We start from the raw sequence: 23,988 nt of genomic DNA on the forward strand, positions 1-23,988 counted from the left end.
TAGATATAATATATAACTACTTTCTTACACCATTAATTTATAATTTTGTATCCAACAAATCCAAATAATATAGTGTTTCATATTTATCTCTAAAGATACCTTCCATATTTGATTGCAGGTCATCTACTCATTTATTATCTATAGCTGTTCTAACATGTGCAGGACATCTATTCAGCTTTCACTCATCTATTAACTGATATGTAGCTCACTACACGTTGTCAGACCTTACCATCACAATTACCTATAGGTGCAGCCAATTAGTAATCATCTCAGCAGAATAAATACTAGGTCTGTACTCCTAGTGTTCACACTACCCGTGAACAAGCTAACTGTGAAACGTACGTTGGGGAGGTGAGCGCGCTCACGTGACCAGCAGACCGGCAGGAGAGGAGACCAGGAGCAGCCGCAAAGATACACAGCTCGTCAAGCCGAGCTGTCAGCGGCGCTCAGCGAGCAGGACACATACGCCAGGCGGTTACAAGTATTTCTTTTATATCCTGCACATTCCTGTCTCCCGCTCTCCAGCCACGCACAGATGTCATTTAACACTATGTGCATTGGTCTTTTTTCGGCAAATTTATGCCATTTACTTAAGGCATCATTTACTGTATATGAAAACTTTTGCTTTCAAGGTGCTATCAACATATAGGTTTATTTTTTGACACTCATTGTGTCCTCTTTTGGCTGACACAATATAATCAGTAACAATCTGTTTCCCTTAAGAGCTGTAGTAATTACAGCACAGGTGTCGTCACTCCCTTTTCCCTGTATAAACAGCACTGTTTCTTTACACAGGTCTCAAATACAGGCATAAAATTTAAGCATACACCTTTGCTATTATAGCATAAACGATATCTGGTATGGAGTTATGTCACAATTCTGATTGATTGATTGTGGACACACAGTGTATACATGATGTGACAAGAACACTGGGATAGTGTTTGAGGGCAGGTATATTTGTCCCAGGTTCTTGTCTTACATGTTTTAGAAAATGTTAACTTCTAGGGAAAATGCTTTTTGTTTTGTCTGAACCTTTTCAGTTTGCTGTAAAAGCTGGGTAAAGGCTCTGAGAGAGAGATAAGGCGAGTTCTAGACATTGGGCCCAGTTCGGGTCTTTGGCCTCACAGAGGGCTAATCAGGGTTTCAGCTGTGTAAGAGTGATATAGTGCTTCTAACCTGATTAGTATGGGCAGACTGCCTGGGAAGGCTGCAGGATCTGTGTGTGAGAGACACGCTTTCTGATGCAAGTGAGCTATACAGTATGTACTGAAGAACTCTGTGTTTTGTTTAGTGACAGTTAGGAATATCTTATGTTTAGTTAGTGCCGGACAGGCAAGGTATTTTTATTTTGGGGTTTGTTTTATTTTCTGTTTCAATAAAACTGGCCGGGGTCAGTTGTACCAGAAACTGGACTTGTGTTGTTCCTCAGCTGCTGCATGCTGCCATATTCCCCAGGAGAAGGCACCTTGCACCCCTACAGTGTTACAACTTGGTGGAGAATGCGAGCACACCGTTCTGCGCATAAGTGAAAGCAGCAGCTTTGTGAGGCCTGCAGAAAACGGTGGTTTATGCAGATACAGCCCAGTGTGAAGTTACTGAGACTCACCCCTGAAGGTTTGATATATGTCCTGGGTAAAAGCAGCTACAAAGCCGCCTGAAAAATCTGTCGACATGGAGGATCTGCTTAAAGCCTTGCTGCAAGCTACAGCGGCTCAGCAGGAGGCCAACCGACAGCAGCAGGTGGCAATGGAGGAAAATAGGAGACAACAGCAGGTGGCAATGGAGGAAAATTGGAGACTACAGCAGGAGGCCAACAGACAGCAGCAGGTGGCAATGGAGGAAAATAAGAGACAACAGCAGGCAGTTGTTGATGAACTTTACAGGCAACAGCGTCAGGATAGAGAGGCCTTAGCAGAAGTGGTGCAGAGACTTGCAGCTCGGGTTGGAGATGTGGCCGTCAGTGCTCCAACCAGCTCTAGTTCTATACGGGCCAGTCACTTCCTGCAGAAAATGACAGAGGCTGATGATGTGGAGGCCTATCTGACCACGTTTGAAAGGACTGCCGAGCGTGAGAACTGGCCGAAAGCACAGTGGGCCAGTCTGCTGGCACCTTTCCTGTCAGGTGAGCCCCAAAAAGCTTACTTTGATTTAAGCCCTGCTGAGGCTCGGGACTATGATAAACTAAAGACTGAGATCCTGACGCTGTCAGTACGAGCACAACGGGTGCACCGTTGGCTGTACGCCATGGAGAAGCCTCCGCTCTCCCAGATGCACGACCATATTCAGCTAACAAAAAAATGGCTACAGCCAGAGACATTAACTGGTCCCCAGATGGTGGAAAGAGTCGTCATGGACCGCTACTTGAGATCTTTGCCCATGGTCCTGCGCAAGTGGGTGAGCCATGGAAACCCAGATACTGCTGACCAATTAGTGGACATGGTAGAGAGGTATTTGGCAGCAGAGGAACTACTGATGACCACCCAGCAACCCATAGATCCTCGACAGCGCCCTTCAGTAAAGACTGGTAAGACTGTTCCGTGGGAAAACGTTGCTGGGCGGTTAAGAGAACGCAAGGCTGGAGAGACTGTAAACACTGGCCCTGGAAACAGGCCAATGGGGCTAGAACGGTCTATGCTGCCCAAATGGGTTGATAATCGTGTGGTTAAATGTTTTAGGTGTGGTATGCCAGGTCATGTTATTGCCAATTGCCCAGTCACGCAAGAACCCATGCAATGTGATGCTGTCTTTGAATGTCGCAGAATGTCTTTCTTTGCTAGGTTAGCCTGTACTGTGGTACCTTCACCTGAGCTGGAAAAACAAATGTGTGATGTGTTCTTAGAGGGTAACCGGGTAGAGGCCTTGCTAGATTCAGGAAGTTTAGTTACCCTCGTGAAAGCTGGGTTAGTGAACCCCTTAAAGGTCCAGCAAATACCTATTGGGGTAACTTGCATACATGGGGATACCCAACATTATGCCACTGCTGAGGTGAATATAGAAACTTGTTGTGGGTCAGCAATGGTTAAAGTGGGACTGGTCCCTACCTTGGTGCATGAGGCCATAATAGGGAGGGATTTTCCTCATTTTTGGAAACTGTGGGAATCACGGTTATCAACAGATGTGAGAAGTAAAAAAACAGTTGATAATACCGGTGATTTTATGGATGTACGTGGGTCTTCGGAACTTTCTGGCCCTTTGCCTTTTGCTAGTTTGGCTGGGGAAGTGACAGATGGGGAGTCCAGTGAGGACCCTCTTGCCGGGAACAGAGACATAGTAGTTAGAACTGAAAGCGTGCCTGACCTGGAGGTAAAGAAGGATCTGTTTGCGTCTGAACAGTTAAAGGATCCTACCTTAATAAAGGCTAGAGAGAATGTTAAGATTGTTAATGGGGAACCTGTGGTACCAGGTGACAGGGTTACGTATCCCCACATGGCCATCTGTAATGAGCTCTTGTACCACATTGTCAAAAGGGGTGAGGATGTGGTGGAACAGCTGGTAGTTCCCCAGCCTTATCGGAGAACGGTACTAGATTTAGCTCATAGTCACGTTACCGCAGGACATTTAGGGGCAGAAAAAACCACTGAAAGAGTTTTACAAAGGTTCTTTTGGCCAGGGGTTTATAAAGAAGTGTCTGAATATTGTTCTTCCTGTCCTGAATGCCAGTATCATGCCCCTAGACCCCATTTCAGGAGCCCACTAGTTCCCATGCCTATTATAGAGGTCCCGTTTGACAGAATAGCCATGGATCTCGTGGGGCCCTTGTTAAAGTCTGCTCGGGGCCATCAGTATATCCTGGTAATTATGGACTATGCCACTCGATATCCTGAGGCTGTCCCTTTACGCACTATCACAACCAAGGCGATAGCTAGGGAGCTGGTGCAGGTATTTAGTAGAGTGGGAATACCAAAAGAAATTTTGACTGACCAAGGTACTCCATTTATGTCAAGGATCATGAAAGAATTGTGCAAGTTATTTAAGGTCACTCGCCTCAGGACGTCCATCTACCATCCCCAAACTGACGGGTTGGTGGAAAGGTTTAATAAAACATTAAAAAGTATGTTAAAAAAGGTTGTTGAGAGAGATGGGAAAAACTGGGATTGTTTGTTGCCCTACTTGTTAATGGCCATCAGAGAAGTCCCTCAGTCCTCTACGGGGTTTTCTCCATTTGATTTGTTGTATGGTAGACACCCCAGAGGGCTGTTGGATATTGCCAAAGAGACGTGGGAAGGACAGCCCACTCCTTATAGAAGCGTTATTGAGCATGTAACACAAATGCAGGATAGGATTGCAGCCGTGGTACCTGTTGTCAGAGAGCACATGGAACAGGCCCAAAGTGCTCAACAGAGGGTCTATAACCGGAGTGCCAAGATACGGGAATTTGCTCCTGGAGATAGAGTTCTTGTTTTGGTACCCACTGTGGAAAGCAAATTCCTAGCTAAATGGCAGGGTCCATTTGAGATTAGGGAAAAAGTGAATGAGGTTAATTACAAAGTATACCAGCCAGGAAAGAGAAAACCCGAACAGATCTACCATGTTAACTTAATCAAACCCTGGAAAGATAGGTTGTCTCTGTCAGCGGAGCCTTGCCCTTCGGTGTCTTCACCCCGGTTGCTTCCCGCAGTGAAGGTGTCAGAGACATTATCAGCTGATCAGAACAATCAGGTTAAAGAATTTCTCATCCAAAATAGGGAGGTATTTTCAGAGCTGCCTGGCCGAACGACCATAATAAAACATGACATTGTCACAGAACCAGGGGTCAGGTTTCATTTAAAGCCATATAGGATTCCTGAAGCTCAGCGAGAAGCTATTTCTAAGGAAGTTAAAACCATGTTAGAACTTGGAGTCATAGAGGAGTCTAACAGTGAGTGGTCCAGTCCCATAGTGCTCATCCCGAAGCCCGACGGTAGCATACGCTTCTGTAATGACTTTCGTAAGTTAAATGAGGTGTCCAAGTTTGACGCATACCCCATGCCCCGTGTGGATGAGCTTGTAGAAAGGCTGGGAACAGCCAGGTTTCTCACCACATTGGACCTGACCAAAGGTTACTGGCAAATACCTTTGTCTGATAGCGCCAAAGAAAAAACAGCCTTTTCGGTTCCGGAGGGGCTGTACCAGTATAAGATGTTACCCTTTGGGTTGCATGGGGCTCCAGCAACCTTTCAACGGGCGATGGATAAAATTTTGAGGCCCCATAGAAAATATGCAGCTGCCTATTTGGATGATGTGGTAATTCACAGTACAGACTGGGGGTCCCATTTGGTTAAAGTACAAGCAGTACTGGACTCAATCAGAGAGGCAGGGTTAACTGCTAACCCAAAGAAGTGCTGCCTCGCAATGGAGGAGGTCAAATACTTGGGCTTCACCATAGGCAGAGGTCTGATTAGGCCCCAATTGAATAAAGTTGATGCTATTCAAAACTGGCCTCGTCCAGTGAATAAAAAACAGGTAAGGGCTTTTTTGGGAATTACTGGGTACTATAGACGGTTTATTCCTAATTTTGCGACCACAGCGGTGCCGTTGTCAGACCTTACCAAAGGGAAGCAGTCAAATGTGGTGCAATGGAACCCTGATGCAGAAAAGGCGTTCCAAGCGGCTTTGTGTTCACAACCGGTGTTGATAACACCAGATTTTTCAAAAGAATTTGTGGTACAGACAGATGCCTCAGAGGTAGGGATAGGTGCTGTGCTGTCCCAAACCAGAGATGGGGACGAACACCCTATCATTTATTTGAGTAGGAAACTCAATGAGCATGTAAAAAGGTATGCCATTGTGGAAAAGGAGGCTTTGGCCATTAAGTGGGCACTAGATACCTTGAGATATTACCTCTTGGGTAGACAATTCAGACTAGTGACAGACCATGCCCCTTTAAAATGGATGTATGTAAATAGAGGCAAGAATGCTCGTGTAACTAGATGGTTTCTAGCGTTGCAGGACTTTAAGTTTACTGTCGAACATAGACCGGGAACACAATTGGCCAACGCAGATGCATTGTCTCGCATCTTCTGTTTGGGGGCTACAAGTGTTCCGGCCCCTAGGTCGAAACAGGGGAGGGGGATATGTGACAAGAACACTGGGATAGTGTTTGAGGGCAGGTATATTTGTCCCAGGTTCTTGTCTTACATGTTTTAGAAAATGTTAACTTCTAGGAAAAATGCTTTTTGTTTTGTCTGAACCTTTTCAGTTTGCTGTAAAAGCTGGGTAAAGGCTCTGAGAGAGAGATAAGGCGAGTTCTAGACATTGGGCCCAGTTCGGGTCTTTGGCCTCACAGAGGGCTAATCAGGGTTTCAGCTGTGTAAGAGTGATATAGTGCTTCTAACCTGATTAGTATGGGCAGACTGCCTGGGAAGGCTGCAGGATCTGTGTGTGAGAGACACGCTTTCTGATGCAAGTGAGCTATACAGTATGTACTGAAGAACTCTGTGTTTTGTTTAGTGACAGTTAGGAATATCTTATGTTTAGTTAGTGCCGGACAGGCAAGGTATTTTTATTTTGGGGTTTGTTTTATTTTCTGTTTCAATAAAACTGGCCGGGGTCAGTTGTACCAGAAACTGGACTTGTGTTGTTCCTCAGCTGCTGCATGCTGCCATATTCCCCAGGAAAAGGCGCCTTGCACCCCTACAGTGTTACAATGATTATTTGTTTCTTCATTGAAAGTATAACAACTCAACAAGATTGTTACAAAGACAGCATTTGGTATTTCAGGCTCTAATGAATTAGTTAGCCTCAGTGTGGATAATAGAGATTGTGTCTCTAGAGATATACTTCTTATCTATCTATCCACTTCTGCTAATCTGTCTTTTTAGCTGATAAACATGTTTTCTGGTGCATTCCCATTCCCTGCCCTATACTTTTTGTGAAGGGGGAGGGGGAGGAAGGTGGATTGCTCTGGACCATTGCAGTTTCAGCTTTAACTATATTACATTACTTGAAACAGACATATGTTTTGATGTTCTACTAATCTTGTTGGCATGTCATCAGTATAACAAGGGTCTATTCCTGCCCTACCATACGTGAAAAATCCATTGTGATTGATGTTGCACAGCACAAAAAAAAGCAACATACAGGCGGCTCCATTTGGCAAAACTGATTGACCACATGATTTAAACCTCCGTATACCTATACATTTGGAATACAATTTGGTGCAATGACGGTCAAACAGATGTCTCTTTTTTAAGAGATCATCTGCCCATCATAACAACCAGGTTCATGGTGTACTTATTAGCTGCATACCAGCTGCAGGTCTTTGCCTCATCAACCTTAAATCTACTACCATACCACACCGTACATGCCCAATCTCGTCCGATCTTGGAAGCAATACGGTGTTGGGCCTGGGTAGTACTTAGGTGGTTGACCATTAAGGAATACCAGGTGTTGTAGGTTTTTCATGACGGCAACACTTTGGCTATTGCACTAACCTTAGAAATCAATACCTGGCGGGCACACTTTTTTGGTTTTGCCGCATTTCGTGCCGCATTTTTGCCTTATAGATATGTTTTCATCCATATATTCACAGTTGTAATTCCAAACTTATGATTTAATTTGTTTAATCATATTTTTAACAATAATTTCGTGTGTACTCTTATTTTACTTAACAATAATTAAAGGTTACGTTTTAATACCTACCTCATTTTGCATAATCTTAATCACAATTGTTTCCAAGAGTGAGTGCTCCCAACAAGGGTCACTTTTCCTTCTTCTTTCCTTTCTTTATTACCTATTATATACTGGTGGTCAGCAAAATTCTGCACTGTCCTCCTACTATATATACTGCGCACAACTAAAATGCACCACAGGTATGGATGGATAGTATACTTGATGACACAGAGGTAGGTAGAGCAGTGGCCTACTGTACCGTACTGCTATATATTATATACTGGTGGTCAGCAAAATTCTGCACTGTCCTCCTACTATAATACTGCGCACAACTAAAATGCAGCACAGGTATGGATGGATAGTATACTTGACGACACAGAGGTAGGTAGAGCAGTGGACTACTGTACCGTACTGCTATAGATTATATACTGGTGGTCAGCAAAATTCTGCACTGTCCTCCTACTATATATACTGCGCACAACTAAAATGCACCACAGGTATGGATGGATAGTATACTTGACGACACAGAGGTAGGTAGAGCAGTGGACTACTGTACCGCACTGCTATATAAACTGGTGGTCAGCAAAATTCTGTACTGTCCTCCTACAATGCAGCACAGATATGGAGCGTTTTCCAGGCAGAGAACGTAGATATTTGCAGCACACTGAGCACAGATATTTGCAGAACACAGAGCACAGATATTTGCAGCACACTGTACAACGAAAGAACTGAGAGGACGCAGACGCATCCTCTCGTTATCCTCTCCAAAGCACGAGTGAAAATGGCGGCAACGCGCGGCTCCCTATATAGAATACGAATCTCGTGAGAATCCGACAGCGGGATGATTACGTTCGGGCGCGCTCGGGTTAACCGAGCAAGGCGGGAGGATCCGAGTCTGCCTCGGAACCGTGTAAAATCGGTGAAGTTCGGGTGGGTTCGGATTCCGCGGAACCGAACCCGCTCATCACTAATTTTTGATTGCCATCACCTGTGCTAAAATACCTTTCTTATCCATTAATCTGTTCAACACAGGTGCTGGCAATAAAAAATTAAAAGAAAAGTCCAGAAGCAGAGCATTTTGTCCCTCCTGGAGAGGTATGCTATTTGGACTGCTACTTTCCATTGTGATACAAGTGCAGCATTCAAGATTATCTGAGCTACCCCTTCAGCAACCATTCATGTCCATTTACTGCTGAGAAACTACTGGGGACTGCTGCACTATTGCCTGGTAACATATGCTGCTAATGGTGACCTCCTATGGACACGATCTGGAGCAGGTCCTAGCCAGAGCAGGATAATGTCTAGTTACACTCTGGCATTACATTAGAGCACAGGTTCTCAAACTCGGTCCTCAGGACCCCACACAGTGCATGTTTTGCAGGTCTCCTCACAGAATCACAAGTGACATAATTAGCTCCACCTGTGGACCTTTTAAAATGTGTCAGTGAGTAATTAATACACCTGTGCACCTGCTGGTTTACCTGCAAAACATGCACTGTGTGGGGTCCTGAGAACCGAGTTTGAGAACCACTGCATTAGAGCCACTTACCTGCCCAGCCTCCATACTTCCTAAGGTCAGTCCTCCACCACCGGGAGAGAATATGGGTCCAGAATCCCATCAGCAGCTTCCATGACTGTTTGAGAACCAGGTAGGACAGAGCCAGCACCCCCAAGACATGGACCCCCTGAGACAGCAGACAGTCCGCCATGTGATATCTCCCCCAGGTGCTGCCCTTGTAGAATGACTGCAGTGACAGACACTCACCAGCATCTAAACACCAAACATGGGACGCACTCACCCTCCCTCACTGACACCCCACCCAGAGCCGCCCACTGCACACAGCAGCCAGGTACCGGACAGGTAGCACTCACCTGGGGCCAGCCCAGCAGCTTACACAACACCATCTACTATACCTGTTCTGCACCATATATAGCAGTGTATAACCCAGATATTGATTGAGTCACCTGTGCTAAAGCATGGATATCCTAAAACAGTAACATGCTGAAACACTGCAGGGCTGTAAGGATATGACAGGGGAATGGAGGAGAATGACTGGAGCGCCCTCTCCCCTATCACATGCTGCTTTGGTTCTGTGTCCTCAGGAAACACTGGCACAGTGACACAGCAGATTTGTTTTGTAAATCCTTTTTCTTAACCTGTTGTTGTCGCAGCACCTGAGAGTGTCAGGATATAATAATGTGGTAAGAATGGCGCTCTGGGCGTCCGTCACTTCAGTAACAGTGTGCTGAACCCCCAGTATGATTCTTTTTATTCATTTCTTTTTCTATTTCAGACGTAAACGTCGTTTACTTTATCGCACAGTGTGTTTGCCCGTTGGCGGGCGGCCCGGCCCGGCCCGGGAGGGGAAACACTAGGCTACGTTACTCATAGAGCCCATGGCCTAGTGTGTACCCACCAATTGGCATCTCTATAAAGGGTACTAGGGTGTACGTGCCCGCTGTGCCACACTGCACTTCCTGCGCCATTCCATATACTGTCCTCGCAGTGCGCCACTGCCATTTTGCAAGAGATATGCGCAGTAGGATCTGTCACAGTACCAGGGTCATGCACCGGTGTGAGGGGGGGGGGGGTGGTTGCTCAGTACAGCACACCAGCACCCCAACCCCCATCTCTCAGAAGATGCCCCTGGTGGGACTGCATGTTACAGCATACATTTACAGTCAACACAGCTGCCAGTGTATGCTGGGACATGTAGTACCACAATAGCTGGGAACACTGGGACGGTAGCGGTCAGTATTGTGTTCTATTGCTATCCTCCCGTTACCTGTAGGGTAGGAGGTGGTGTCTGGGCAGAGGGCTCATTTGGCTGGAGCTCTGCACTGACCAGCCTGGAAATATGAGAAGGGCACCATACGCTGCAGGGCCTCCTGTTCTATCCTATTGCCCCAGCCTAAAGCTCACTACCACGTGTGGGGGCGCCCCCTGCTGGCTGAACATGGAAGCGGAGGTCAGCCCACTGTAACCATATTGGGCCTAATTCAGATCTGATCACAGCAGTACATTTGTTAGCTAATGGGTAAAACCATGGGGGTCATTCAGATCTGATTGCTGCTGAGCGTTTTCACACAGCGGGTGATCAGATCCGAACTGTGCATGCGTATGCACCACAATGCGCAGGCGCGCCGTACGGCTGCAACGGGGATCGCTGGTCAGCGACGGCATTGTGCGAAGGATCCATCCGCACGGGCGTTCGCAAGGAGATTGACCAGAAGAGGGCGTCAAATCGGATCCCGGTCAGCCTGATGTGATCGCAGCGGCTGAGTAAAGGGGGTCATTCAAATCTGATCGCTAAGCAGCGATTTTTGTTGTCCTGCGATCAGATAGTCGCTGCCCACAGGAGAGTGTATTTTTGCTTTGCAAGTGTGCGATCACATGTGCAGCCGAGCGGTACAAAAAAAGCTTTGTGCAGTTTCTGAGTTGCCCAAAAGTTACTCAGCCGTTGCGATCACTTCAGCCTGTCCGGGCCGGAAGTGACGTCAGACACCCGCCCTGCCAACGCTTGGACACGCCTGCGTTTTTCCAACCACTCCCTGAAAACGGTCAGTTGCCACCCACAAATCTCCTTGCGATCAGCTGTGTGAATGGATTCTTCATAAATCCCATCGCGCAGCAACGATCCGCTTTGTACCCGTGCAACGCGCCTGCGCATTGCGGTGCATACGCATGCGCAGTTCTGACCTGATCGCAGCGCTGCAAAAAAACGCTAGCATGCTATCAGGTCTGAATTAAGCCCATAACCCAGTCCCCATTATAATGTTTATAGTGTTGTAATGAGGGCTAGTCTATCTCAGCCCCAGGTGCATCTAAGCCTTTAGGCCTCAGCCCAGGGCAGGCTGGATGAGAGAGCCGTAGGATAAACTGCAGATAATTAGAGAGGCAAAGCATTGCAGTTTGCTACAACGTTACCCTTGTAATATCCTCACATATGTGTGCACAATTTTTTATAATTTAGTTACAGGGGTTCCCCTGGTTATAACGTCCCCTCCAGAGCCGGCCTTAACCAATATGATGCCCTAGGCAAGATTTTGGCTGGTGCCCCCTAGCACCGCCGCTAGTTCTGCAGGAGATGCCTGGCATAAGTCAGCTGGCAGCTCTACTAACTTCGGGCACCTTTTGTTTATGAAAATGCATCTTATTTGCATTACTATGTGGCTAGGATGCACAAGCAGCTTCTGGTGATAAAAATGATATGCAGCATGCCTATATTCTGTGTGCGACTGTGGCTGTATCTGCATATACGAAATGCTACATTACAGTGATTTCCAGGAATACACGCAACGTAGCATTTCATATGCAGATACAGCCGCAGTCACACACAGAATATAGGTATGCCGCATATCATTTTAATCAGCAGAAGCTGCTGGTGCCCCTAAGCATACCAAATGCCCTAGGCATTTGCCTAGTTTGCCTATGCCTAAGGCCGGCTCTGGTCCCCTCACATTGGGGTAAAATCATTAGAGCCATTGAATATCATGGCTGCACTTTGTGTGACCCTGTCAGCTTTAGACAGGGAATTTTGGTGCCACTGCCTAAGGGGAACATTTACTAAGCAGTGATAAGTGTGGAGAAGTGAGCCAGTGATTGCCCCATCAACCAATCAGCAGCTCTGAATCATTTTATAGTATGCAAATTATAGATGTTACTTCAGTGCTGATTGGTTGCCATGGGCAACTTCTCCACTGGTTTACTTCTCTGCTCTTATCACTGCTTAGTAAATGTACCCCTAAGAGTGTCTTCCCCTCCTGGCCAGCAACAGCCTTAGCCTGGGAGAATTGGCCCCTGTCTATTGGGTCCCTGGGTCGCAGGGCAGACTGGACCAGGGGAGGGTTGTTGCTGGGGCCAGGGAGCCAGTGATCAAGGAGGTCGGGGGTGGTGCTGAGAACCCGGTACCTTTATCTGTGGTGCCACAGTGCGGCAAAGGGAGAGCTGCCCTAAGGGGTGAAGAGGAGAAAGGTCCATTCGGGAATGGGAGAGCTGCCTTCCAGAGCCCTAGAAGAGGAGAGCCCCGGAAAGAGGATCGGACCTGACCCCTGGAAGAAGCCGGCCCTGTGGATTGGAGAAGGTTGTCTGCAGCGCCGTTGGAGAAGAGGAGCCGGCTGTGCTATTGCCTGTCTGAACGGACCAGAGCGCCCGCCGACAGGGGCCCCGGACGAAGGAAGTAGACCCCGAGGAGAAGAAGAGGACCAGTGCTGTGGACTTCACCTGCGGGCAGCCAGGAGAAGAGGGAGGCGCAGGATCCAGGAGTGGAGACCGAGGAGCGCAGGCACCACGAGAGGCGACCCCTGGAGGGAAGACCCCGGTGAGGACCTGTGGTTGCTGGAAGATGACGGCGCGGGTCGGAGGCGGCAGGAGAAGACCGGAGCCTGCGGAGGGAGACAAGACCCCGGAGCACCGCCGACCACCAGACGAGGGCGCATCCCAACTGCGGTGCATTGCATCCCGGGTGGCGCCCAAGACAAAGTCGGGTCGTAGGTGGCAGAAGTGCCGCAACGGTGGTGAGCACACAGTAACCCTTTCGCTGCCACACTTTGCCCCAGGAAACCTTCCGCTGCATAACTCTGCCCCTGTGAATTCCCATTCGCTGCTCAACTCTGCAAAGGGGAAAGGGTTATTTTAAAAAGGGGGTAGGCTCCCCTTCACCACTGCCCCGCATATTAATTTATTAGGAGTTAGGTTCCCCTTAAGTCCCCAGTGCCACAGCATATTGTTTTTATAATATTGGGGGTAGGCTCCCCTTTAGCCAGTGACTCGCAGGACGGAGTTATTTAGGGGCAGTTTCCCTTGTGGGTTCGGCGGTTAATCCCATCAGTTTAAAATAGGTGTTCAGCCACCCTCAGCCACTGTTTGCAGTATTAAATTGGGGTATTCCACCCTCTCTCAGTGTCATAGTTAATGTTTCTGCAATTGTCTGCTATGGTGAAATGCTGATACCTCTGGCTCATTTATGCAAGCTCTGCCCAGCAGTGTTATAGTTAATGTTTTGTTTTTGTGAAAATATATTTATTGGGTTTTCAAGTTAAACATTGACAGAACAAGAAAGAAAGAACAAATGCCACACACCGCGGCAAAACAGAAGGCAAAAGATCAGGTTTGACATGGAAAAACAGATGTATACAAACGTATATAAAACCATACATGTACAGTATACCTTGATCAATTGTCCTTACAACAGTAGTCAATGTAAGATAGAGAGATTAGAGCATAAAGGGAGGAAACCGGGAACAGGGCACAAAAAAAAAAAAGGGGGGAGGGGGACGTAGAAGGAGATAAAGAGAGAACATCCTATCTATCATTGCATACAGTTATAATCATAGACTTAATACTCTATCAATTATAGTGTACAGTAGCGCAATTACCAAAGAAACTGCTGTGGTCGAAAACAGGCATGTGACCGAGTATACGAGCTTGAAGAATAATAATGGGGGGGGATCTTCAAACAGAGAGGCTGGTATAGTACATATATATATATATATATATATATATATATATAATACGTGAGTAGCTCAATTAGTATAGCCATAATGATGGGGGTCATTCCGAGTTGTTCGCTCGTTGCCGATTTTCGCTATACTGCGATTAGTCGCTTACTGCGCATGCGCAAGGTTCGCAGAGCGCATGCGCTTAGTTATTTTACACAAAAGTTAGGTATTTTACTCACGGCATAACAAAGCTTTTTCATCGATGTGCTGATCGTAGTGTGATTGACAGGAAGTGGGTGTTTCTGGGCGGAAACTGGCCGTTTTATGGGAGTGTGCGGAAAAACACAGGCGTTCGAGTTGCAAAACGCAGGAGTGGCTGGAAAAACGGGGGAATGGTTGGGCAAACGCTGGGTGTGTTTGTGACTTCAAACCAGGAACGAAAAGGACTGAGCTGGTCGCACTGGCTGAGTAAGTGTGGAGCAACTCAGAAACTGCTAAGAAATTTCTATTCGCAATTCTGCTAATCTTTCGTTCGCAATTCTGCTAAGCTAAGATTCACTCCCAGAGGGCGGCGGCTTAGCGTGTGCAATGCTGCTAAAATCTGCTAGCGATATCTCCATCCATATATCACCCCCGATATCTCCATCCATATAACTAGCAGAGATGAGATGAGATAAATCAGGGTACAACAAGAGTATACAGCAGTGCCGTAACTAGACATTTTAGTGCTGTGTGCAAGAAACGGCATCGGCCCCCTTAACGCAGACCGGCGTCAGTGCCAGCGGGAGGCTCGCGCAAAAATATAGGGGCGTGGCTTCACGGGAAAGGGGTGTGGCCACAAAATAATACCAATTCATATAATGGTGCACAGTAGTCTCCATTATTCAAATTACGCAGCACAGTAGTGCCACTACACCAGGTAGAGCCCCTTTTACACATTACGGCAGACAGCGTCCTCTTTTTACACATTACGGCAGACAGAGTCCTCTTATTACACATTACGGCAGACAGCGTCCCCTTTTTTACACATTACGGCAGACAGCGTCCCCTTTTTTTTTACACATTACGGCAGACAGCGTCCCCTTTTTACACATTACGGCAGACAGCGTCCCCTTTTTTTACACATTACGGCAGACAGCGTTCCCCTTTTTTTACACATTACGGCAGACAGCGTCCCCTTTTTTACACATTACGGCAGACAGCGTCCCCTTTTTTACACATTACGGCAGACAGCGTCCCCTTTTTTACACATTACGGCAGACAGCATCCCCTTTTTTACACATTACGGCAGACAGAGTATCCTTTTTACACATTACGGCAGACAGCGTCCCCCTTTTACATGTTACGGCAGACAGCGTCTCCTGTTTTACACGTTACTACAGAGAGCATCCCCCTTTTACACATTATGGCACGCAGAGTCCCCCTTTCGCCCTTTAACACAGTACGGCAGCCAGTCCCCCTTGCACCATCCCCCCCTACCCTTAGGGTGTAGTGTAGTGTAGTGAAGTGTAGTGTAATGTACTGTAGTGTAGTATAGTGTAGTGTAGTGTACTATAGTGACGTGTAGTGTAATGTAGTGTAGTGTAGTGTAGTCACTTACGTGCTGTTGCGAGCGGGCGGCGGCGGCTTCACGGGGACAGGGGCGGGTGGGTGGCGGCTTCAGCAGCAGGAGTCTGGTGGGCGGCAGCATCTTCCGTATTGCAGGGGAGGGGGGCCGTGCTGCTGCTGGGCCATTGAGAAGGCTGCACAGACACCTCAGCGGCTTGAAAACTTCCTCTGAACTTGAAGCCGCTCGCCCGCCTGCCTGTGTCCAGCTGAAGTTGCGGAACACAGGTGGGCGGGTGGCGGCGGCTTCAGCGGGACACGGTTGTGTCCGGGCGGGCGGCGGCGGCTTCAGAGGGACACGGGCGGGCACCGTCGCCGTCAGTGGGACACAGGCGGTGCCGCCTTCAGCAGTCTGGGATCGGAGCTAGCAGCTGTGATGCCCGATGGTGCGCCCTCAGTGCATTTGCGCTGTGGGCAAGGCACCATCGGCACACACCTAGTTACGGCCCTGGTATAAAGGCATTTGGCAAGGGACCATATATCTTATATTATCCCATCTAACGTCGGGAAGTTACGTTTGTGACGGGGATGAGTAGTTAAGCAAGGTATATATTTTAAGTTGTTCAGCAACCGGTTTGGTCTCAATGAACTCCCCCCCACTTCCTAAAAAATTGAAAACTGGTACGACATGGTTCAGAGAGCACTTCGTACCTATCATAATACATATATCTCAGCATTAGAGCATCCACCTCTCTCAGCGTAGGAGTATGTTGAGCTATCCAGGAATTAAGAATAACCTTCTTTGCCACCGTCACCAGTATAGACAAGAAAGGTATTATGGGTCTCCTATAGTCTGGCAGTACCCAACTGTCAAAGTTGGCAAAAAGCAATGGTCTTGGATCTAAGGGCAAGGACAGCCCAAAAGTAGTATTCACATAGTGTAAGAGCTTATACCAATATTTTTTAATTTTACCACAGGACCACAAGTTATGGAAAGCAGACGCAGAAGAAGCACCACATTTCGGACATCTGCCAGACTCCTCCTCCACATAGTGCTTCCGTTGGCTCTGTGACACATAAGACCTGTGTATAGTCTTAATATGGACCTCTTGGAGAATAGATGCTCTAACTATACGGAGAGTGGTGTCACAGTACTTAAATAATACATCAACTTGGGGCAAAGTAGGGATATCTCGTACCCACATCACCTGCAATTGATGGGTTAAGTTATGTGGAGAGTGTTTTAATAAAAGTGAGTAAAGTAATTCGGGGTTATATTTATTATCGACACAACTGGTAATAATTGAGTTCAAAGGATCTTGGGAAGGTTGCATCACCGTGACCGAGGCCAAGGAGTGGGCAAAATGTTGAATCTGTAGTAAAGCGTACAAGCTATTATGTAAGATGGGAAATTCTACATTTAAGTCGCTAAATAACTTTAGTTTTACTCCCGGGTCAAAGACTTGGGATACCATTCTGAGGCCCTTAAAGAGTAGTCTCTGGCATATCGGGTTCTCCAGCCCAGGCGTAAAAGCAGGATTACCCCACAATGGGACCCAGTCAAGTCTGGGTGCCGATCTCTTAAGTTTCACCGGTACTGCGTTCCAAGTATCATATATGTCTTTGAACATTAAGTTAGTACGTATATGTGTGGGTAGTAGTTGACGTTTGGTTTGAATCAAAGCGCCCGGGGAAAATGGGGAAAAGAGTGCGCAATCTAGGTCAAAATCTACGTAGGTGTTACGTTCCAGGATCCAGTCTAGAGCTATTCTAAAGAGAAGCGCCCTAAAATAGAGTAGCAGGTCAGGGAAACCCAGGCCCCCGTCCTTCTTTGAGCATTTCAACTTCCAGGACGCTATCCGAGGCTTTTTTGACCTCCATATAAACCTGGTACAGAGCCTATTGAAATTTTGAATGTCTTTCGTGGTCAATTTTATTGGGAGAAGCTGCATGGAGTACGTCAATCTCGGCAGGAGAACCGACTTAATCACCTCAATCCTACCAAGGAAAGACAGTGGCAAATGGTGCCATTTTTCCATGGTGTTCGCAATCTTAGCAATGGCAGGAGTGAAGTTTAGTCTATACAGGTCCGCCAGCCGACCAGGGAACTGGATTCCAAGGTACTTAATATGAGAAGACAGCACCCGGATAGCCTGAAGTTCAGTATATGATTGTAAGGCAGGGGTATGTCCCGTCAGGATCAAAAGTTCCGATTTGCTAATATTTATTTTATATCCCGAGAATGCACTGAATTCGGAAATAATATCCAAGGCCACCGGGATAGAGTGTTCGGGGTGCGATAAGAATAGTAGCATATCGTCAGCGTATAAGGAGACTCTGAGGTCCCTGTCCCCAATTTGGATACCCTTATACCTCTAGTGCCAGTATAAACAAAAGAGGGGAGAGAGGGCACTCCTGTCGGGTTCCTCTCATAATCGGGAAAGGGGCTGACAGTATCTCATTGCATATAATGTGAGAGGAGGAGCTAGAGTATAGTGTTCTCAAGAAAGAAAGAAACTTCCGTGGGAATGCAAAGTGGGCCAATGCGTCAAAAAGGTGATCCCAGTGCACCATGTCAAAAGCCTTTTCTGCATCAAGGGAGAGAAGTGCTCTGGGTGTGTTTGACATGCTGCACTGGGAGTCACAAACCGCCGCCAACAACCACCGAACATTCGCCATAGGGCTTCTACCCGTCACAAATCCCGTTTGACCACAGTGGATAAGGGTGGGCAGCACTAGGCTCAGTCTGGTAGCCCAAATTTTCGTTAATAATTTATATTCAATATTCAGCAATGAAATCGGCCGATGCGATCATGGATTTGAATGGTCCCTATCCGGTTTTAACAAAACTCTGATAGCGGCTGTATTATAATACAAAGGAAGTTCACCAGTGTCTAATATTGAGTTGAAAACCATGACCAGAATGTGGGTAATATGTGGAGCTAACAATTTATAAAACTCTGTCGTGAAACCATCCGGGCCTGGTGCCTTCTACATTTTCAGTTGCAAAATAGCAGAAGACACCTCATCATGAGTTATTGCACCCAGTAAGGAATCTCCCAACTCTGACGACAGCTGTGGAATAGGTACGTTTTCCCAAAAGGGGGACGGCTCTGAAAGGACAAATGGTGGGGCAGCATAATCACTATAAAATCCCGTCAAAACCTCAGCTATTTGAGTGTCAGAGGAGGTATGAGTACCATCTATCATTTTTAGGGGGTATATAATAGAAGGTGTACGTTGTCCATTCAGTAGGTTCGATAATAATTTACTGGATTTATTGGCAAATCTGTAAGACTTGCAATTTTTTATGAAGGAATAGGAGGCTTCCATTTTAATATAAATAGATTTTTGGCAGCAAGATAATCCTCCCTGGTGGCCCGGGATGGGGCCAAGGAATAAAGGTGAATAGAGGAGGTAAATGTGGCCTGGGCTGCTAAATATTCATGGAGTGCTTTCTTCTTAAATGCCGTGGAGTGGGAGATAATAGCACCCCTGACCATCACCTTAAAGCAGTGTTTTTCAACCACTGTGCCTTGGCATACTAGTTTGCCCTGAGCAGTCTCCAGGTGTGCCACCATAGAAGCAGAGCCAGGCCCGTCAGTGTTTTGCCGCTACTGAGGCCCTGGAACGATCAATACTGGTGGGTTCAGTGGTTGCAGAGCCAGTTCTAATTTTGGGCCCGGGCAGTGTTAGGCTCTTCTGGCTTTCTCAGATGTGGTACAGGTGTTACCTATGGAGAAGCTGCAACATGACATCCTAGGACACGCAACTGCACCATGCATCACCATTATATTTGAGTGTGCCTTGGCAATATTTAAATCTTGTTCAGTGTGCCGCGAGTTGTAAAAGGTTGAAAATCTCTGCCTTAAAGGCTTGCCAGAAAAGAACTACATTATTCAATTTTGTGTCCATATTATCATGCACAAAGTTTTCCCAGGTTTTAAGTACTATGGCCATCATTCCGAGTTGTTCGCTCGCTAGCTGCTTTTAGCTACCGTGCAAACGCTAAGCCGCCGCCCTCTGGAAGTGTATCTTAGCTTAGCAGAAGTGCAAATGAAAGGATCGCAGCGCTGCTACAAAATAATTTTGTGCAGCTTCAGAGTAGCTCCAGACCTACTCCTAGCTTGTGATCACTACAGACTATTTAGTTCCTGTTTTGACGTCACAAACACGCCCTGCGTTCGGCCAGCCACGTCTGCGTTTCCCCAGGCACGCCTGTGTTTGTATCTTACACCCTCTGCGTTTTTACACACACTCCCCGAAAACGGTTAGTTACCTCCCATAAACACCCACTTCCTGTCAATCACTCTGCGGCCAGCAGTGCGACGGAAAAGCGTCGCTAGACCTTGTGTAAAACTGCATAGGTTTTTGTGAAAGTACGTCGCGCGTGCGCATTACGCACCATACGCATGCGCAGAAGTGCAGATTTTTTGCCTGATCGCTGCGCTGCGAACAAAAGCACCTAACGATCAACTTGGAATGAGGGCCTATGTCTCTCACAGCCGTCGATGTCCTAAGGGAGGAGGGGCATCGCCATCTAAAACAAATCCCTCTATCAGGAGACACTTGGATATCCGCCCAGACTACTGCATGGTCAGAGATAATAATCTGCTCCATGCATACTGCAGAAACCCGTGGAAGTAGGGAAATGGACAGTAAAATATAGTCTATTCTAGACAGGTTATTAGTGGCAGCAGATAAACAGGAGAACGCTCTGTCAATTGGATGAAGAGTGCGCCATCAGTCTGCCAGTTGCAACTCTTTCGCCAATTGAGGGACTCCAAACCGAGGCACTCTGACTTTGGTATCTACAGTGTTCTATCTATCTAGCCGGACAGCAGAAATAAGATTCATATCTCCACAGAGAACGATTATGGGAGCAATATCGAGATTAGTTTAGTCAGAAAGGGTTTAGAGTATACATTAGGGGCATAGACTGAAGCACATATAAACCTCATTTGTTCATAAAGTAAATGACAGATGACATATCGGCTTGAAGTGTCAACATTAATATCAGATATGTCCAATTGTATGTTAGACCTGGCTATAATGGCCACCCCTCGAGCTTTAGAGTTATATAAGGCAGATGTTAAAACCTTCCAACCTAGTATGTTAAGCTTAGGTATTTCACTAGGAATAAGGTGAGTTTCCTGTAAGCATACCACGTCTAAACGTAATTTACGAAGGTACAGCAGATCACATTTATGTTTTTTGGGCGAATTAAATCCACCCACGTTCCAACTACCGATTTTCAATGACATGGGTCCATGATAGGAGGGAAGTATATATTCATTAGCCTAATAGACCTGATAATACCAGCCAGTCAGGGACTAAGGGTACACCGTAAGTACCAAGGAAAACAAAAAATGTGACCGTTATTTATGACAACAGGATGATCTAGGAGGGGCAAGGGCAGGAACAAGAGATAGGTCCATGCTGAGGCCAACATGAAGAGAAAAACAAATAACAAAGTAAAATACCAGACAGTACATGTATAACTTCTTAACAGTATGAGTAACTCTCGGTTACTCAGCGTAATTCTCATCTGAGCAGGTACTCCAGCCTCCGGGCGTCCACCCCTCTAAAACATACAAGGTACCGAGGTGGGGGGAACCAATATTGGTAGAACATTACGAACAGTAATATCTAATAGCTAAAACAGCAGAACAGCATAACATAAAAGAAGCGGCCAAGTTATGGAACAGGAGGTCAGAGTATTGAGGAAACACTCTGAAGGGTGGGGGGCTAGTTGGGGTCTCCCCCATATCTGAATAAACTAAAGGCAGAAATGTCAGTTTATATACCCTTATGGGGGAAGAGACACATTTTCTATCGCAGCTGTGGAAAGTGGGTATGAAAAACATTATAAAAAAGGAACCAGCATACTATCAAAGGGAAATTCAGCATGAGATCAGTAATTCCAACTAGGAAAGCAAGCAGCATATTGTGAACCGTGACAAGAACATATAAATTGTGTCATAAATGCATATCACAGTCACGGAACTGCATTGAGGAATCGTATACATCAATCGTAGCCAATCAATATTGCTAAATCGTGAGGCACACAATCGGGGATAGTTCCCGAATAGCAGTCCTGATGTACAGATAGTTACACAGTTATCTTGGCTAGTTTGCTGCACCTAGGCACAACATGGTTTATTAACATAAACCCTTTATCTATTGTTCTCAGCTGTAATACAATACAGAGAACAATACAGCAGGGGATTAAGTCATTACAGCAGGGGATTAAATCTAATTGTCCTGGCTCAGTTAATCCTATTAAAGGTCAAGATAAACATGGACCCAGCTGTATATGGCAACAAGACTGTGCAAAGTAAAGCAGCAATTTAGACTCTACAACCGCAGATACTCCAGGGTGTCTGGGAACATTATTCGCAGTCTGACATCCTGGAGGCATAAGTGTCATCCTTAGACAGTTCCGCTAGATAGGCCTCTGCATCCACTGGGGACAAGAAGTCCTTGAAGGAAGTACCATTGTATAGGTGCAGCCGCGCCGGGTAAAGGAGTGCAAATTTTCTGCCGTCTTGGATAAGCTTGGAAAACAGAGGTGCGAAATCTCGCCTAGCCTTGGAAAACTCGGCAGAGTAATCCTGAAAAATGAAGATCTTGTGTCCCTCCCAGGTGAGCTGGCATTGCCGACGGGATGCTGTCCACAACAGCTCCTTGTGAAAGAAAATTCAAAGATTTAAAGATAACAGCACGCGGTCTGGCTCCCTCTTGTGGACGTATCGGGCCAAGCCTATGAACCCTCTCTATAATGAGGTCAGAGCATCGATCTTTAACTTGTAATAAATCAGGCAAAGTCAATTTTATAAAATCAAAGAGATCTTGGCCTTTAACGGACTTCGGCAAGCCAATAATTCTTAAATTTCCTCTGCGGGATCTATTTTCTAAGTCCTGAAGTCTATTGTGCAGCATATGTATATTTTAGTGTTCTGGGATGTCGACTTTTTAAGATTCGCCACATCTGCAAAAGTCTCCCCCAACCTCTGTTCCACATTGATGACTTTTTGTGTTAGATGGGACAGCTGTTTATTAATATCAGCCATTTGCTCCTTTAGCATAAGGGCAATAGCAGCCTGAATAGCAGCAATTATATCACTATGTAAAGCTCCACTGCGCTGTACCTTTTTGGGGGTTGTAGCAGGGCGGGAATCCCCCTCAGAGAAGTCCTCATCCTCAGCCTCATGGGAGCTGTCCTCCTGCAGGAGGGGAGTCGGATCTGGCTGTCCGCGGCGGGAGACGGCGTCCAGCGCCAACTTGGATTGTGGGCAGCCCCGCTGCTGTTTCTCTTTCTTCGCTCGCGATCTGGGAATGACAGTGAGGTATCTGTCCATGCAGCGATGCACGGCGCCCACTTTCTCCTACACCTGGGGCCCACCAGTGGAGGCTAAAAAGCCAAGCAAAAGGGGTGGAAACGGCCGGCGGAATGAAGCTCCGGGAATCAGCAGCCTCCCATTGGCGGCCGGAAAGCGGAAGTCTCTATAGTTAATGTTTATGCAATTGTCTGCTATGCTGTAATGCTGATACTTCTGGCTCATTTATGCAAGCTCCGCCCAGCAGTGTCTTTCTAAGCTAATATACCTGTGTGCTTATTGCTACTTCAAAGGCGGGTTCTGATTGATTGTGCTCTTAAAGACGATGCCCGCTTGCTACCTGTTCCCGCAATTCACCTGTATAAGTGCTACTGCAGGCTCTACAAGACTGTGCTACTAAAGATGACGCCCGCTTGCTTACATGTTTCTGTAGCTTACCTGTATAATTGCTGTTTGCAGGCTCAACGAGATTTAGCTACTCTAGGCCAACGCCAGCTGCTTATCTTTCTCACAACGGTTTGTCTAATTGCTTGCTGGTTATACAGGGTACTAAGTTCGTAATAATTTTTTTATTCTTACGTTTTCATCTTTTTCTGTGTAATTGCGTGTAGCGTGTTACAATAAAATTGTGTTGTACCTATTGCGGGTCATTCTGTGTCTGCTCAATAAAGGGGAATTTCCGCTCGCCTCTCTGTCACGGTGTGCTAAAAAGGAAGATTTCCTGAAGAGCGTTTGCTGCAGAAGACAACACTCCATCGGACCGGAGTGCTACACCCTGACTCACCGACAACCGTAGGAGCGACATCAAGTGTAGAAGATAGAGGACTTAGGAGAATATCCTATTAGCAGCGGTACTTTACCGAAATTGCATCAGGCTAATACTGTAGATTACCCTCCTTAGAGTCTAGAGCTGAGCGGGTCCAGTTCTTCGAGATCCGGACCCACCCGAATTTACCATTCCGAGCCGGGATCCGAGTCCGGCTCGGGACTTAGTCGGATCCCAAAGCGAGGCCGAACGTCATTTTCCCGCTGTCGTATTCTCGCGGGTTTAGGATTCTATAAAGGTCCCCGG

The 23,988-nt window shown here is 46.7% G+C and overlaps 1 protein-coding gene and 1 pseudogene across 1 annotated transcript in view; one reads left to right on the forward strand and one right to left on the reverse strand.

Moving 5' to 3' along the window:
* LOC134935940 (very-long-chain 3-oxoacyl-CoA reductase-B-like) overlaps positions 1-9,399 on the reverse strand; it is an 83,379-nt gene extending 73,980 nt beyond the window's left edge. Inside the window, exon 1 of the mRNA XM_063930795.1 lies at positions 9,140-9,399. Coding sequence (XP_063786865.1) covers positions 9,140-9,299 — 160 coding nt within the window. The 5' untranslated portion in view covers positions 9,300-9,399. The remainder of the gene's footprint in view (positions 1-9,139) is intronic.
* LOC134938646 (5S ribosomal RNA) lies at positions 7,259-7,377 on the forward strand (annotated as a pseudogene).
* Positions 9,400-23,988: the final 14,589 nt, after the last annotated feature.

This window comes from Pseudophryne corroboree, chromosome 6 (genome assembly GCF_028390025.1).
Source record: "Pseudophryne corroboree isolate aPseCor3 chromosome 6, aPseCor3.hap2, whole genome shotgun sequence".
NCBI lineage: Eukaryota > Metazoa > Chordata > Amphibia > Anura > Myobatrachidae > Pseudophryne > Pseudophryne corroboree.